The sequence below is a fragment of the Falco rusticolus genome, chromosome 3 (assembly GCF_015220075.1).
Source record: "Falco rusticolus isolate bFalRus1 chromosome 3, bFalRus1.pri, whole genome shotgun sequence".
Lineage (NCBI taxonomy): Eukaryota > Metazoa > Chordata > Aves > Falconiformes > Falconidae > Falco > Falco rusticolus.
In genome coordinates this window covers 30,760,641-30,776,650 of record NC_051189.1, presented here as the reverse complement: position 1 = coordinate 30,776,650, position 16,010 = coordinate 30,760,641, and the positions used below count along the sequence as shown (strand labels likewise).

Genomic DNA, 16,010 nt, shown 5'->3' with positions numbered 1-16,010 from the left:
ACTTGCCCTTGGGATCTTCAGTTATCTGTTCTTGTGCCTTTTACCTGAACGGCATCGGTATGACTGAGCCAGATTACACAAGAGCGTAGTGTCACATCACAGCCCGATTGTCTACCAGCTGGAACAAACCACTCAAGTACGCACTTTGACCATCAATCTGATGTTTTCCATTGAGAACAAATGGTAAGGAAGGTTAATTGCTGTGGGCACTGAAAACCAATAAGCATAAAGACTCTGTCTATGATGACAATATTTGTGAATGCATTTGTTTTCTGAGGATAGAAAGTAAATATTTTATTCATTGTCTTATGTGTGAATGCATGGTTATATCAGCAACACATAAAAGAAACAGGAATACTGTGTGCTACTGCAGTTTGCTAAGGACACAGGAATACTGATTTGAAGGCAACTAGTCCTTGATAACCAAAGCTGTAATTTAAAACGTAAATGCCTTTCTGAGCTCATCTATGCTAAGCTGGATAGAGCCCAGCATGTTTCAGTTTTTAAATAACTCATTCCCATGACCTTTGCAACTCACTACCTTACACAACAGGGCAAAAAAGAGCCTCGTACACATGACTCAGGCTGCCTTAGGGTTGCTGAAATTTAAGAAGGCAGCCTACATAATATGCAGTTGGACCTGATGATCTTGAATTTCTTTTCCAACCTAAAAAATTCTATGATTATATGACCATAAGCAAAAGGAAAATAAAAGACTGATTATATAAGATCCAGCTGAATTGAACAAAACTCTGCAGTTATATAAAGCTGTGGGCTGTAGAGATGCATCCAAAGTTCAAAGACATTTTAAAGAAACAGCATGATGTGGCTGGTGTTTAGCCCCAGTGTTTAGTGTCAATGCTGGTAGAAGAAATGATCCTTCCTCTGAAAATACTACTCTAAAACACTTTGCAATCTGGACATGCTCCAGGACATTTGAAACACATAAGAGTAAAATGATCATGGGGAAAGAGTAAAGTCCCTGGACTGCTAACTTGCAAGCCCAAAATCAACCACAAGAAACACATGCTGTGAGCTCCTGACAATAGGCAGGGTAGCAGTCACCTTACACGTAATGAATGTCTTCCCAGTGCTCTCAGATCTTTCTGGAGGTTCCTCAGAGGCACAGCCCATCTGTGGAGAAACCTGTAACCTTGCACCACCTCCCTAGCCTGTGCCACCAGGACACCATTGATTTGTGCAACTGAATATGCAGGTTATTCAGACTTGCAAGCTAGATATAGCCCTGGGATGGAATCCAGAGCCAAGGAAGGCAACCAGGTGCCAATCCATGGCAAAACTAGACTGGGTATCCCTAAATGACCTTCTAAAAAACTCACCAGGACAAGAAAGGCACGCCTGAAGCAGGCCTGCTGGAAATGGTCACAGTCAATTCTTCTCTTTTGATTAAAAGCCTGGCACAGGCGCACAGCTTTGTTCTGTCTGACTCCAGTTCCTGAATACCGTAAACAAAGCTCCAGCTTCTCTTGCAAAACACAGTGCTGCTCCTTCTGCTGGTTCCTATCTTACCGTGTAATAGCCTAATAACTAAAGCTTAGTCCCTGTAACTGGAAAGCACTGGTATAATCTTCACCTTCAGCCCACACTGCCCATTTTTCCAGAAGAGTACAGCCGCAGGTCAGCTGAGATGAGAGCAATCCTTTCCCCCTGCCATGAAGACTGGTCCTTGACTCACACAGGAATCCACTCCTTGACTCAAGAGACAGCAACTGGGACTCTAACTTTCTGCTTAGGGCACCTGCCTGAAAGAACAGAATAATCTAGTGGATCTAGCCCTAAGACTTCAGATTTTTTAAAATGTTTATATTAGTTATATATTAGTTTCACAGCATTCTCAGCTATTTGTCTGTGGCTAGACCCAAGCTAACTCCTTTCCAAGCCTCCAGGAAAGTATTTTCCTTGTTTTGTGAAGCACACTGTCTGGGGACAGGCAGACAAACCAGAGTGAAGGTAAGAGGGTAGAACAAATACATTTTTGGTTTGTTGTTTAAAACTATAAACTAAACATGCAGTATAAAGCAAACAGTAAATGTTTATGTAGGTGGGTTCACTTGGGATAATAACTCTATTTATTAACCAAGGAAAACAGCAACCTAACTCATCTTTCTTCTAGAGAAAAATATAACAAACGCGACTATTTTTTCATCAAATACAAATTTCAGTCCCCAAAGGATACAGCTGGGTCTTATTTTTCCAGCATTTAGGCAAGGGTAAACTGCAGGAAAGCAAATAGGCCGAGGAGGAGGTCACTTTTGTCTGGTATTTGTCCTAAACTTCCTTGTTACAAGGGGAAATGGGACCTGATCTAACCCCAGACCCTGAGACATCTAAGAGATTGATTCAGAGTCTGCTCTTCATTCTAAATAGAAATTTCTAATTTTATCTTCCATAACTACTTTCCACTCCAAAGTACACTCTCATACTAAGAAGGCAACACCAGTACTTCTAGTCATTGGCACTGGTTGCTCTTCCTCATTGCTGGAAAACTATTATTCTTTAACATTCACATTTGCCAGGCAAGGTCTCAACTCAAATCAGCCAGATGTTTCTAGAGACCATCCGCTGGCTTTCCATCTCGACTCCGGTGATCTCAAGTAAAGACGAAAGCCTGTATCCAATTACCAGTCTCCAAACAATCTTCAATTTCATAAGTATCATATGTGATAAAATGAAATTGGGATATCGTTGTTCCAGCGGTATTAGGTAGATAACATTTTGCCTGTTGTGATGTGTAAGCTATTGTCTTTCTGGAAAAATGCAGGCAGATTCCCCTCCCCTCCCAACTTTAATCTCCACTGCTTCCCCTGGAGTCTTACTGAATCTTCTGCATGGCAGTCACCGTAACTGCAAATGTAGTTACTTTTTAAAATGGCTGTAACAAATAAATTTGGAAAATGCAGACAACAAACTACAGCTGGAAAAGGGATCAGCCCCTTCAGAGCCAAGATAATTAATTATTGGAGCCAACCTTCTGATATCCTGAAACTGCTTCCTCATAGCACAGGCATTGATAACATCATAAGCATGGTTCTTGAAGCTTGCCAAAAAAAGTATTTTCCAGTAACATTTTACTACAGAATTCCTTTACTTCATCAAGTTGTCAGAATGCTGTACTCCTCAAACTGGGTACCAAACCCTGAAAGACCAACCCAGGGGATGGGTGCAAGCTAGCGTACTACTCCTACCAAATGCATAAAATGCATTTAGCTCTTCGCTAAGGAGAACTGAGGACTATAATAGGATGGTGCAAAGAAGTCCTGAGGAGCAAGAGGCAACACATACAAGCTGAGCAAGGAAAATTCTGATTAACTACAAGGAAAAATTATTCACAATGGAAGCGGTGAAGCACTGGAACTGGGCCCCAGGCAGGCTAGGGCATCTCAGTCCTCAGAGACATCTGAAACAGGACTGGCCAAGCCCCTGAACAACCTGACCTAGCTTTGAAGTCGGCCTTGCTTTGAGCAGGGAACTGGGCTATATGACCTCCAGAGGTCCCGTCCGACTTCAACTACTCTCTGATAGTAGGAAGCTGGATCCCAACTGCTGAATGAAGCCAGACGCACTGCTTCATTTCAGAAAGGAACTGAGAGTGAAGATACAAAGGGCCTCTTGGGGGCAGGGACAAAATAAATCAAACTATCCCTGGGTCCCACAGTGACAGCAAAATACCCCCTGAAAGCAACTGTGTCTGTGATTCCCCACTGGACTCCCCTTTAGAAAGGGCAGGGGAGAGACAAGTTGTGTGGCTCAGTGCTGCTGGTTTACTCTAAGGTTGATACTCTTAAGAGATGTTTTTAAAAAATCACCTCTTGCATGGCCCGTTGTAAAACTTCAGAAACATTCACCATACCCAGGAACCCAGCTGTGTTAAAGGAGGCCGAATGCACCACCCACAGCAAACACGCCCCAAGAGGACAGCAGAATACGTGAACGTACAGCCAAAACCTTCCTTTGAAGCAGACTGGAGATCACAGCAGCCGTTGCTGTTTGCAGGTACTCTGCCCGCTTTGAGCTCTACTGACACATTTATCTTTACCATGTAATGCTCCTGATTCCTGCTAAAAATAAATTACTGTGCTGTGCAACAGCAGACTTACATTGCTGTCATTGCTTCTATAATGCTTTTGGGAAAGGAAAAAAGATAATTTAGACTTGCCCTATTCTCCCTGTTTATTCAGTATGTGGCATGTTTTCCCCCCTTATTTTCCCCTTTGTTAGGCTTTTCTTTCCGCTTTCAAAACGTGTATCATTCTTCTATTTGTATTTCTTTTCTGCTCCAGGTTGGTATGGCAGCATGCCAGGTGGAAGTGTTCGATCTGTGCACACAATTTTGAGACAGGTTTTGTAAGTGACTGCTCTTTTAAACAGGCACAGGAGCAAAATGGCATTTCTGAAAGATCATGTGCAAAGATATCATTAAAATGTTAAGGAGTCAGGAGATATAAAATCAGTTGAAGTATTACTCTGTGTTCCTGACCTGGCTTTCAGTAAAACTGAAAAAATATTTATGTTTGGCACAAGAACTTACTTAAACTAGAAGGTTATTACAAACACACAATTTGAAATTAAAATGGATTTTGATGATCTGTAATGGAGTTTCTCTGGAAATGAGTGTAGAAAGCTTTAGGGTAACTACTGCAGCACACTAGCTGCAGTGATAATGCATAGCTGCCTATTGGTTCTGCAATGCAGAATTACCCACTGTCAGCAACAGGCACAGCAGCAGACAATTGATGTCTTTTCTACACGCAGATGATAATCCTTCCCTCCAGGAAAACAGAGAGACTTCACATACCTTGAAGCAATTACAAGTACTTGCATTTCCATCAGTCCTTGATGTAAAATGTTAAACATGGAACAACAGGGTTTTATTCATTAAAACAATTTTTGTTCTTTAGAATCAGCAAAAATGGCCTGTTGCTCAAAGTGCACAAGAAGGTCTTGGCAGCAGCAAGATGAAGAAAAGGAAAACCTAACTTTCCACTCAGATTGCAACATCCAACTTCTGGCATACCAGCAAACTCACATCAGCTTGAGGAGCAAAATGTCAGCCAAGTTTTAGTATTTTATCTTTCATTTGTGGAATTTATATGCAGCTGCTAAGGCCAAATTCTCTTCTCAGTATTTTAAAATTCAGATTCTTTTGTTCAAAGGGATACGTGGTATCCACAGGATACTGTGAGACAGGGAACCACAGCTTCCAATCCCAGCACTAAAAGTAGCTCCCCTCCTGGCCTTAAATCAGGAAGAGAAAGGGATGAATAAAATAAATAAACAGGTAGCTGTAACACTAACCTTTCAATTTCAGAGCATGTTATGGGATATTGAAATAATGGTCACAAGATGTTCTAAAGACCAGAAGAGCTAAATGCTAATTACTTTGTGGATCTCTTTTTTCTCAGGAGGCAACTCTAGACAGCAACATTATCTTCAGAAGTCAAACATGAATCCACTCTACAAACTCTGTACTTCCAGTTAGAAATAGGAGGTGGTCAGTGCTGACTTCATCCTAATCCATTTCTGCATATCTACTCATACAACTGTCACTCAAATACACCCAGACACAGGTCCATCTTCCCACACCCTTCTACCTTCTGATGGGGCGAAAGGACCCCTTAACTGTGCCACCTTCATAGTCTTTAAGAACATTTCTAAACTTGGGTGCTTTACAGTCACTCTCGCTGCAAGCAGAAAATTATGTAAATGATTGTTGTTACAGCATTCTCTGCCAATATTTTTCTAACAATGTGCTACTGCTAAAAAGGAATGTAAATTATTCAGCTTCCATGACATTTAATGAAGTCTTTAATGTACAATGGTGTCTCTCAGATGTTTTGGGTTGTTTTTTTAATTCCAAAATAAGCTTCAAAGATTTCTGGATAAACAAAAAAATGTCACAAAAGTCACCCAGAACACTAATAAATGAAATGTTAATACTCTCTGCTTTCAACTGCTACCACGGGAGACTTGCATTTTTAAGGATGGCATCATTTTATCTTCCTAGCTGGTTTTCATATAGAGGGTCACAGGGCACCACTTTCCACTCTTATATCCCAAGTCAACCTCTTGAGTCTTCTGGGCACCAAGTGCAGATTTTCCTTTGTTTCCTATACTTGTTTCAGTATATAGCTGTAAACATCCTACCAACTGGATAAAGATGCAAGTACAGTCAAAAATCTATGTTTTGTTACAGCTGCTAAAGGAATGCTAATTGCAACACTCCCAGGCTAGCTGAACATCTGCTGCCAACAACACACAGCAAAGTGGGCATCCCAGCCACCCTGAAAATAGAAAGGTGTGAGAGCACATGCATCTATAAACAGAGAAAGAGACGATCGAGGAAATCAAAACGTTGTCAGATTTATATACTTTGTGTATTTTAAAAATTGCATGAAGAATAAGGCTGAATCAAAGTATCTCAGAAGCATATGCAAAACTAAACGTTGCCCTAGAGACGTGGAATGGGGACAGGATTGTATCTAACAGAGGGGAGAGAAAGGAAGAGGGGTGGCTGCTGCTCCTGCCGCACTGGTAGGAATGACAGGTGCTGCTCTTCTGGGGAAGGTCGGTTCTTCTTGGTAGCCATTGCCCTCAAACCATTCCTTGCTAGCAGCGGCAGCAGCAAACGCGGCTTTCTCAGAAGCACAGGGCTGAGGGTCCCTGGCTGTCTGCACTCCGTGGCAGCTTGCTTTGCCTGGAGTGATTCTAGTGAAGACAGAACACCAGGGAGCAAATGAAAAACAGAAAAATCAAACACTGCAGTACAGGCTTCTGCGGTCTCTTGCAGAGCTAACGTCCTTGTGACTGTTAAAGGCACTTAATGAACATTTCAAGGGAAAAATACCCTCATTTCCCACTCTCTAAAATTGATTCAAAGTACAGCAGCTTTTAAAAATTTTCCCATTTTCAGTCTCCGTAACAGGCACAAGTTAAATGACTCTGACTCCTGATTACAGATGCGTGGGGGGCAGGCTGCTGCACGGGTGACTACGTAGCACGGCCACACTTGCAGGACAAGTGTCCGGGACGAGCCACCCGGGTTTCCCTTCAGTTCCTCGACTTAGTGCCAGGCGCCAGCAGGAGGCCGGGTTTTTCTCTGGAAATCGCCGGTAATCACGCCTAACACCCGCGTAGCGCTCCGGGAGCAGCCGCCAGCCGCAGGCACAGCATCCCTCACCTCTGCCTCAGTCCCCAGGGTGAGGAGGAGGAGGAGGAAGAGCCGAGGGCAAGGCGGGCGGCCCGGCGCGGGGTACCGCAGGGGAACTCGCTCTCGCCGCGCCTCAACCTCCCTCCCTCCCTGCCGAAAGCGGCGGGGCTCGGCCTCCCACCGGCGGTTCCCTCACGGAGGGGCAGCTTCGGCCCGCCCCGCGGCGATGCGGCGGAGGGAGGAGCGAGGGGCGGCGGAGGGATAGGAGGGATAGGAGCGAGGTGGGCAGGCTCCCCCCTCAGGCACACAGCGCGGGGGGGGGGGGGCACGGGCCCCGCGCCGCCACCGCGTTCGCGCCTTCCCGCCCCTGCCCAATGCGCGCAGCACCCCCCTCCTCGCCCCGGCCGCCCCCCCGCGCTCCCGCAGCTGCCGCCGAGCCTCCGTGTCACGTGCCCGCCTTGCCCTCCGCGGCAGCCAATGGGCGGCGCGCCGCGGGCCGCAGGCCTTTATAAAGCGCCGCGCAGCGCGCTGGCCGCAGGCGTGAGGCGGTCGTGGCGGCTGTCGGGGGTTGGGAGCGGCGGGGGTGTGTGGGTGTTTTGGGCCGTTCGGTCCCTCGACCCGCTTACCTGTTCCGCCCGGGGAGCCGGGCTGAGCCGTCCGGGAAGGGGCCAGGTCTGTGCCCGCGCGGCCCAGGGAAGAGGGGGTCGTGCCAGAGGGCGGGCGGCTGGGGAGGGGCGGCCATGTCGGGGCCGCTCGGCGCCTGAGGGGGGGGTAGCGGTCTCCGCCGCGGCGACGCCCAGAGCTGGCGGGCGGGCCCTGTCCGCGGCCAGCGGGAGCGGCATCCCGCCTCTGCCGAAGGGAGAGCGGGGCTGGCGGGGGGCTCGGCGCCTGGGGGGGCGGGGGCAGAGGCTGCCGAGCTCTCGGCGGGCTGCTCCGGGCGCGCCGCTGCGGAGCTGGCTCGCTCCCATCGCCAGGCGGGCGGCGGCGGCAGAAGGGCTGCGCGGTGTGTGTGTCTCCTCTCTGTCGTCCTCCCTCCGTGTCGGAGCTCTCCGCCTTCTCTAACAAACTCTGCTTTGCTTCTCCCCCGCCCCTCGGGCTTCTGCTTTGTGGATGTTGGCGGCTTCTTGTTGTGACAGGAGAATGTGTGTGTGCCCTGGGCCCAGGCGGATCGGTATGTACCTCGCGCCGGTTCTCGCTGGAGCGCCGGGCTCGGGGGTCGGATGGGACCCGGGGTAGCGACTGCCAGGCTGGGCTGTGCCCGAGGGTTGGGGCCTGGCCGGAGGGAAGGATTAACGGTTTTGCTTGTGTTGAATGCTTCTTGTTTCTCCTTTCCTCCTGCCCCGTCCTCTCCAACAGGCTAATTCATTCAGGTCTGTCAAGTTCATGAAAGGCACCGGGGGTAAGTGTTTTTACTTGGAGCCACGGGTGTCTTTGGCACAGTTACGGCTGGTGTTTTGAGGGAACCTCTCTATGCAGGATCAGTCGGCCTTAATAGTACTGTTATAAGAAGGCTTGATTAAAAGAAGGGGTAATATTTTCTCCATTTTATCAGCGTAGTACTGCAAAACTCATAAATTGATCATCTGACTCTATTGGCTATATTCCTAGCTTGAAAAGTAGTGTTTGTACCCTGTTCTGGGCTTGGAGAGGTATACTGGCTTGATTCTGATCTGACAAATCTTGATAGGATTGTAAAATTTTCACTTAATCTCTTTTATTTCTCTGCCATCTTTTGAATAACTGTAATGAACTTGGGATCTTAAAAGTAATTAAGTGCTAGCTGAAGTGTTATATTTGGGGCATCAATGTTGCAGGGACAAATGGGAGAGACTTAGTATAACTTCAGCTTGGCAAACTTGGAATTTCTCTTTGACTTAATCAATTAGGGTTTATTAAATCTGATATGTGAAACAGACTGGTGTTTTAAGCTGACATGGTTCTACTGTAAAGATACAGTCTGTGGAAGATTTGAGGCCAGCTTCTTAGTACTTCCTCTTGAATTTCATGTGGTACTTGATAACCTAATGATTAAAAATCAGCAAAATATCCTCTGGTGGCACTGCAGAACCCCTATAACAGTTGTACACTTTTATTTTCACTTCATCATGGATCAACAACAAAACTGTCTGAACACGGTGGCACCATGAACGCAAATGCTTAGCAGTCAGATGAACTTGATTTAGTTGTCTAATGGGAGACCAGCACTGAATGAGAGGTGCTGCTGTAGGCCAGGCACATCAGTAGAACCCTGAGGTTACAATTCTGTAAGAAAAATAACTGCTTTTAAATGTCATGTAAAGAAATATACGTAACTGTTACCATAATAGCTCCCTTCTAATTAGAAGGCAATCTATATTTGGAGTTGCAGTTTACTTCTATTATGCTGTATGCATGTGAAGTCTGGGCTGGAGAAATAGTTTCTGGGAAGCAAATGGCTAACATGAATTTAGTATGTGTCTGGAAGTTCAAGCCAATACACTGCTGCTGAGTGCCTGGACAGCTGGCTGTGGTCCACAGAACTACAACTGGAGCTCTTCCGGGTGGCTGAACAACAGAAAACTGGCCAGTTCAGTCTTCATGGCTGTCAGTGAGGTCAATGAACAAAAAATTTGTGAAAATGTTAAGACCGACAGTCGCTCATTAATACTGGGAAGTCAGTGGAGTGGTAGAAACATGAATTCCAGCTTACTTTCAGCACTTGGGTATCTTGTGATAGAGATGGGCTCCACTCCTGATTATTTAAGGATGGCAAGCAAGCTTGGAGGGAAGAATGTGACTTACTGCCTTTTCTTGCAACACAGAGTGGGGTGAAGCTTCATATATTTCCAGACACTTCCCAACTGGTCTTGGTGATTGGAATCCTGTGGCAGAAGCTATGGAAAGCTTACAGAATAGTGATCACAGAATGCAGTTCCTTCTGTGGTGCATAATTCTTCAGATTGAGTATATATAAGGGCTTACTGCATATTTTATAGGGCTTGTGTCTCATCTGAAATACTGGTATGCCTGCTTGGCTTAAAGCACCCTGGACAACACAGCAATATCCATTTATTTGGTAGAACAGTTAAAGCTGAGATACAGTGGTGCTGATAGACTGGTACTTAGGACTGCAGTAAGCCTTGTGTAAGATAACTTGTAATGGTCTTTTCTAAGAAGCAGCTTTTATAGTGAAACTTATAAAAGCTGGAAAGAGAAAATTGAATTCCCTTTAACCACGTGTACTTCAGAAAGCACAGTTCAAACCTTTTTCCACTATGGAACTGTTTTTTCAAGTACAACATTAAAAGACTTCCGGCTACTGAGGCATAGTGAATAAGGGATTTAAGAAGCACTCATGTTAATGTTGTGATTCAGTTTGTAAATGGGGGCAGGGAAGTGTATGTTAGAATAGTCTGTCTTGAGAAGAATGAAATTATAAGAAGTTTTTAGATGTGGCAAAAAGTAGAAGAATACATTTCTTGGATGCAGTGCTTAATAGTTTATCTTAACACTGAACTAGCTTTAGGCTATTGTGCAGGGCTCTGTTGTAGTCATGGAAGCAAACGCAGCTTGCATATAATTCTTCAATTGACTAGCTTTCTAAAGCAGTTTGTAATCCTAAAACTTACTGGGGTAGCTGAGCTGGTGGTAGGAGAGATATATCTCCTTTCTACCTCTTGTGGTTTTGTCTGATAAGCTAGAAAATTCCTGCATAGACCACTGTGGCTGTTTTGTGTGTGTACACCATGGTGTTATGCAGGCTTGAACTTTTATATGTAAAAGCGGGGAGAAAACAAAACCTGCTGCTGACTTGTGATTGTCTAAAGAATGTGACCTACAAGTTGCTTTTGTCATCTAAACAATCTTCATCTTAAACCCAGTTGTATGTCACCTCAAAGTTGTTTCTTGAATCTGTTAGGTGCTTTCTCTTCAGCCTTATAGAAAGTTTTCCTCCCTGTGTGACTCTACCTGGTCTGGCTCTGTCAGCTGGGAAATCAGCAGGAAAACAAATTCCACAAGTCTTGTGGAAGGTGGCAATACTGTAGCATGCTTCATGCTAAGCATTGTCTTAACGTTCTGTTTGAAGTTGCATTGTCTGTCTGGATGTTTTCACTTCCTGCCTGCTATCTGAGTGGATATAAGAGCTAAAATATGCATGCTGAACTTAATTATGGTATACCTTTTTTGTTGTAGCCCAATGTGGTATCTACAGACAAGTACCTCAATACCTTTTCTGTCTCAAGGCCTGTGAAGCTATGAACTTCCTATCATAAGCAACTGTGTTAGGGGCTGTAAATGTCTTAACACAGAGTTCTGGGGAAAAAAATCTGTTTTCTGTCCCCCTAAGCATAGTTGTTCTCTTGTCTTTCAGCAATTCCAGTCCGAAGCTCCAGGCTACCGTTGTTGTCTGATGCCATGCCAGCACCGGCTCATCTGTTTCCATTGATTCGTAACTGCGAGATTAGCAGAATATGCAGTACTGTGTGTTACTGCCACCATAAACATCTCTGTTGTTTATCATCTCATTTTGCTCATGGTCACTTCAGATATGCACCTCAGAAGAAATTTGCAGCACTTTATAGGCCAAAGGAGAACTTTAATCACTTTATTCATGCAAGGGATTATGCTTCTGCACCACAGAGGTTTTACCTCACTCCTCCACAGGTCAACAGTATTCTGAAGGCAAATGAGTACAGTTTCAAAGTTCCAGAATTTGATGGTAAAAATGTAAGTTCTGTTCTTGGCTTTGATAGCAACCAGTTGCCTGCTAATGCTCCAATAGAAGACAGGAGGAGTGCTGCCACTTGCTTACAGACAAGAGGGATGCTTCTGGGTGTGTTTGATGGCCATGCAGGCTGTGCTTGTGCTCAAGCTGTCAGTGAAAGACTGTTTTACTACATTGCTGTCTCTTTGTTACCTCATGAGACTTTACTTGAAATAGAAAATGCTGTGGAAAGTGGCAGAGCTCTGCTGCCCATTTTACAGTGGCATAAGCATCCCAATGATTACTTTAGCAAAGAAGCCTCCAAGCTTTACTTCAGTAGTCTAAGAACTTACTGGCAGGAGCTGATTGATCTCAACAGTGGAGAGACTACAGATGTGAAAGAAGCTTTAATTAATGCTTTTAAGAGGCTCGATAATGATATTTCTTTGGAAGCTCAAGTAGGAGATCCCAATTCTTTTCTTAACTACCTAGTACTGCGAGTAGCATTTTCTGGTGCAACTGCCTGTGTGGCCCATGTGGATGGTGTTGACTTGCACATTGCCAACACGGGTGACAGTAGGGCAATGCTTGGTGTTCAGGAAGAAGATGGATCGTGGTCTGCAGTTAATCTGTCCTATGACCACAATGCACAAAACAAACATGAAGTGGAACGTGTGAAAATGGAGCATCCAAAGTCTGAAGAGAAAAGTCTTGTGAAACAAGATCGTCTCTTAGGTCTCCTGATGCCTTTCAGAGCTTTTGGTGATGTGAAGTTTAAATGGAGTATTGAACTACAGAAGAGAGTAGTAGAATCGGGCCCTGATCAGCTGAATGACAATGAATATACAAAGTTTATTCCTCCAAACTATCACACTCCCCCATACCTCACAGCTGAACCAGAAGTCATACATCACAAATTACGGCCACAGGACAAGTTCCTGGTTTTGGCCACAGATGGGCTGTGGGAGACAATGCACAGGCAAGATGTGGCTAGAATTGTAGGGGAGTACCTCACTGGTGTTCACCATCAACAGCCAATAGCTGTTGGTGGCTATAAGGTAACTTTGGGACAGATGCATGGTCTCTTAACAGAAAGGAGAGCAAGAATCTCTTCAGTATTTGAAGATCAGAATGCAGCAACTCACCTGATACGTCATGCAGTGGGTAACAATGAGTTTGGCACCGTGGATCATGAGCGACTGTCCAAGATGCTTAGTCTTCCAGAAGAGCTGGCTCGAATGTATAGAGATGACATTACAATTATTGTGGTGCAGTTCAACTCGCATGTTATAGGTGCATGTCAAAATGAGGAACTGTGAATTGAATGTAGTGAACTAGTTGCCAAAGTTGTAACAATGGCCAGTATGAGCAGCAAATAAAAAAACAACCACCCAACAATAAAACTCCCTAACCCCCCCATAGCAGATTTAGCCTGTCTTGTTCCTGCATTCCCCCAGAGCTCTAAATATGTGGGAAGTGCTATTGACCTAATACAAACTTGAAGAGGATGTTGCAGCTTGGGAAAAGTGTTTTTTTTGTAATAACTTTGCACTATTGATTTCATGAATGCTGCTAGAACGATGTCTTGAATTTGGCAGACTTGGATGGGGGCAGGAAGGAGGATAAAGAATTAACTATCAAAGATTTGGCTGTTCAAAAAATAAATCCTGTTTATAAGTATCTACAAATATCTACATATTATCTTAAAGATAAGATGAGTAAAAAGGGATTTTGTTGAATTCTTACAGGGCTAATTTTTGCGAAGGAGATGAGGCTGTTAGTGAACATATTGTCTGCTGTTTCTAAGTGGAATGTTACTTTAACCAAGTCTTCAGTGTAACAAAGTTGTCTAACTTTCATATAGACAATGTCATTAACTTCAGGATGTTTGTCTAAGTGTTGGACTTTCAATGCAGGTCTAAGCCATAATCAGTACCTGAGATTCTGTTATAGCTTAATTGTATCTTTTGCACGGTAACTTTGAATTCCTTGTGCATTAATAGTTTTTTGGCTGTGGTTTCTGCACAACTTGTAGGGCAATAATACATTACAACATGCAGTAAGATACCAGATAACTTTGTGGAGAACTTCAGTTGGCAGTATGAAGAAATTTCCAATACTTTTCAAAAAGTGTCGTTGGTCAAGATTTGTGTTGGCTTTCCTAAAGGTCATGTCCTTCATGGACTCCACCCCTGTCTGATGTTACTTATCTGGTAAATAAATTTTTCATCTGGAAAGATCAGGAAATCATTAACCTCTTTGTGGCTTTGTAATTTGCACTCATCTTCACCTTGACTATTTCAAATGGTCACATATTGGATGTCTTGCACTTGAACTCATATTTGTAAGTTGGGTTAACAAATTATAAAAATTGAAGTAATGATTGTAAATAGTGTTTTAGTTGGGAAATGTAACCGGCATTGCATGTGTATGTTTAATGGTTTTTCCTAGCAACTTCTTTATTAGTAGCTCTGTGTTTCTGAACAGCTGGTGTATGCATGTTCTTACAGTCCAGAACACTGTCATAGAGCAGTCTCTGAAATGGGTTGCTCTGACTTATAGTGGTTGAATTTGAAATTAAAAGGTTGGCTATAATTCGCATGCCTGAAGTTGTTGGGCTTTAACTGTAAAAAAAGTAGGGACCGACAACTGAAGTCAGCATTGCCTCTATTTTAGGTATGTTGCATTGTATGCAGGTTTATAACCTGCCCTAGGTTAAAATCTCAAATGCTGGATCAAATATCAGCTCTTGATGACCAAGAGAACACGTGTAACTTGATTCTTGTGTTAAGAGAACAACAGGTCAGCTTATTTCACTTTACCGTGGTGTTTCAGCTAAAATACCTCCCTAGTCTTCATCATAGGTAGTTAAAATGACACTTTAAAAACCTAGCATATTTTGGTTAAGTAATTTGGCACTTTTAAATAGAAATATTGCCAATTAATGCTACTGTTACAGAGGGTACACTTAGCTGAACAATGAACCTGTGCTATAGTAAACATTGGCTCATCAAACTCAAAAATGCTACGTATACTTAGTGGCCTGCAGCTTTATATGTCTGGTTTTTTGCGCAGCCTTAAATATCAGGATCAATGTTGCTGCAAGGTTAATGATATCTGAGTTCATTCAAGATGTGCACAGCCCTTTATTTGAAGGGGAAAGGGAACTCTGAAATGCTTAGACAAGTACTGGCTGTTGACATTGCTTCTGTATGTTGTGTTTTGGTGACTGTATCATTAGCTAGGTCATAGACTTTATGCTCTATCATTCAAATGCAGTATGTATCTAAGCTGTTGCAGTATTTAACTTTTCATACTTTTTTACTGTTAAAGCTCTATTACATGTATTGATGTATTTAACCTATGATTATTGATATGGATTTGGTACAAGTCATAGCTAGAAGAAAGAAACATTGGTCCCATGGATACAACTTTTATTGAGGAAAAGCTGCTTTTTGCAATAAAGATGTGTATGTATGGGGTCAGACAAAATAATATGTATTGCTTGGAGACTTGCTCAGTATGTATGCAGTGAACAGACACAGCATAACTGCCTGCTGAACAGGTGGTCTGAACAAATATCTTTTAACAGATTCCAATAAAATGATCAATTAAGCAGAAATTGATGTGTATTGGCTTGATATAGAATGTGATAGCTATTTTGCTAGGGCTGAAGGTTGTGGATTACTTGTCGTTCGTGAATGTACTCTGTGTAGACACTGTTATGAATAGACCAAATGGCCAAACACGGTATAAATGGAAACAGACTCGGGATTGGACTTCAGAGGCTTGAACCTCTGCATCGGGCATGCTGGTGCTGCCGCCCTCTGGCAGCAAAGCTCAGACCTTTCCGTCAATGTCACTGCATGTCTCCGTTCCCATCATCTCATGATGACTTTCGGTGGCAATGCTACACGTAGAGCAGCATAATTCGAGATCATTACTTTGTCGACTGTACCCTATACAAAGCAATACAACATGTTGTAAACAATGTGAAATATTTATGTGCAGATTGAAATGGCATAAGAAAGACTTGATGGTAACCTAGATGGACGTTGATCTTCTGCTGCAGGTGGGTGACATGTTCTGTTTGTGTTGTCTCCCAGACTTGTTGCATTGCAGAAAGTGTGGCTACTTAGGGGGGATGCTGTGATTAAT

The 16,010-nt window shown here is 43.8% G+C and overlaps 2 protein-coding genes across 6 annotated transcripts; one reads left to right on the top strand and one right to left on the bottom strand.

Annotated features, from left to right (window-relative positions):
- Positions 1-5,899: 5,899 nt before the first annotated feature.
- Positions 5,900-8,136, bottom strand: LOC119144138 (serine/arginine repetitive matrix protein 1-like). Its single transcript, XM_037379073.1, has 3 exons — positions 8,082-8,136; positions 7,795-8,037; positions 5,900-6,726 (listed from the first exon to the last, which is right to left on the bottom strand). Exons 1-3 carry the CDS (start codon positions 8,134-8,136, stop codon positions 6,470-6,472), a joined length of 555 nt encoding a protein of 184 aa, XP_037234970.1. The 3' UTR covers positions 5,900-6,469.
- PDP1 (pyruvate dehyrogenase phosphatase catalytic subunit 1) lies at positions 7,729-15,474 on the top strand. 5 transcript variants are annotated; one of them, XM_037381314.1, is made up of 4 exons: positions 7,786-7,840; positions 8,305-8,339; positions 8,525-8,567; positions 11,520-15,474. In XM_037381314.1, exons 3-4 carry the CDS (start codon positions 8,552-8,554, stop codon positions 13,169-13,171), a joined length of 1,668 nt encoding a protein of 555 aa, XP_037237211.1. In that variant the 5' UTR covers positions 7,786-7,840; positions 8,305-8,339; positions 8,525-8,551; the 3' UTR covers positions 13,172-15,474. The 5 variants fall into 5 exon arrangements, with proteins under 5 accessions (XP_037237210.1, XP_037237212.1, XP_037237211.1 ...); XM_037381313.1 differs by lacking the exon at positions 8,525-8,567 and having other exon boundaries at positions 7,729-7,840; XM_037381315.1 differs by lacking the exons at positions 8,305-8,339; positions 8,525-8,567 and having other exon boundaries at positions 7,735-7,840.
- Positions 15,475-16,010: the final 536 nt, after the last annotated feature.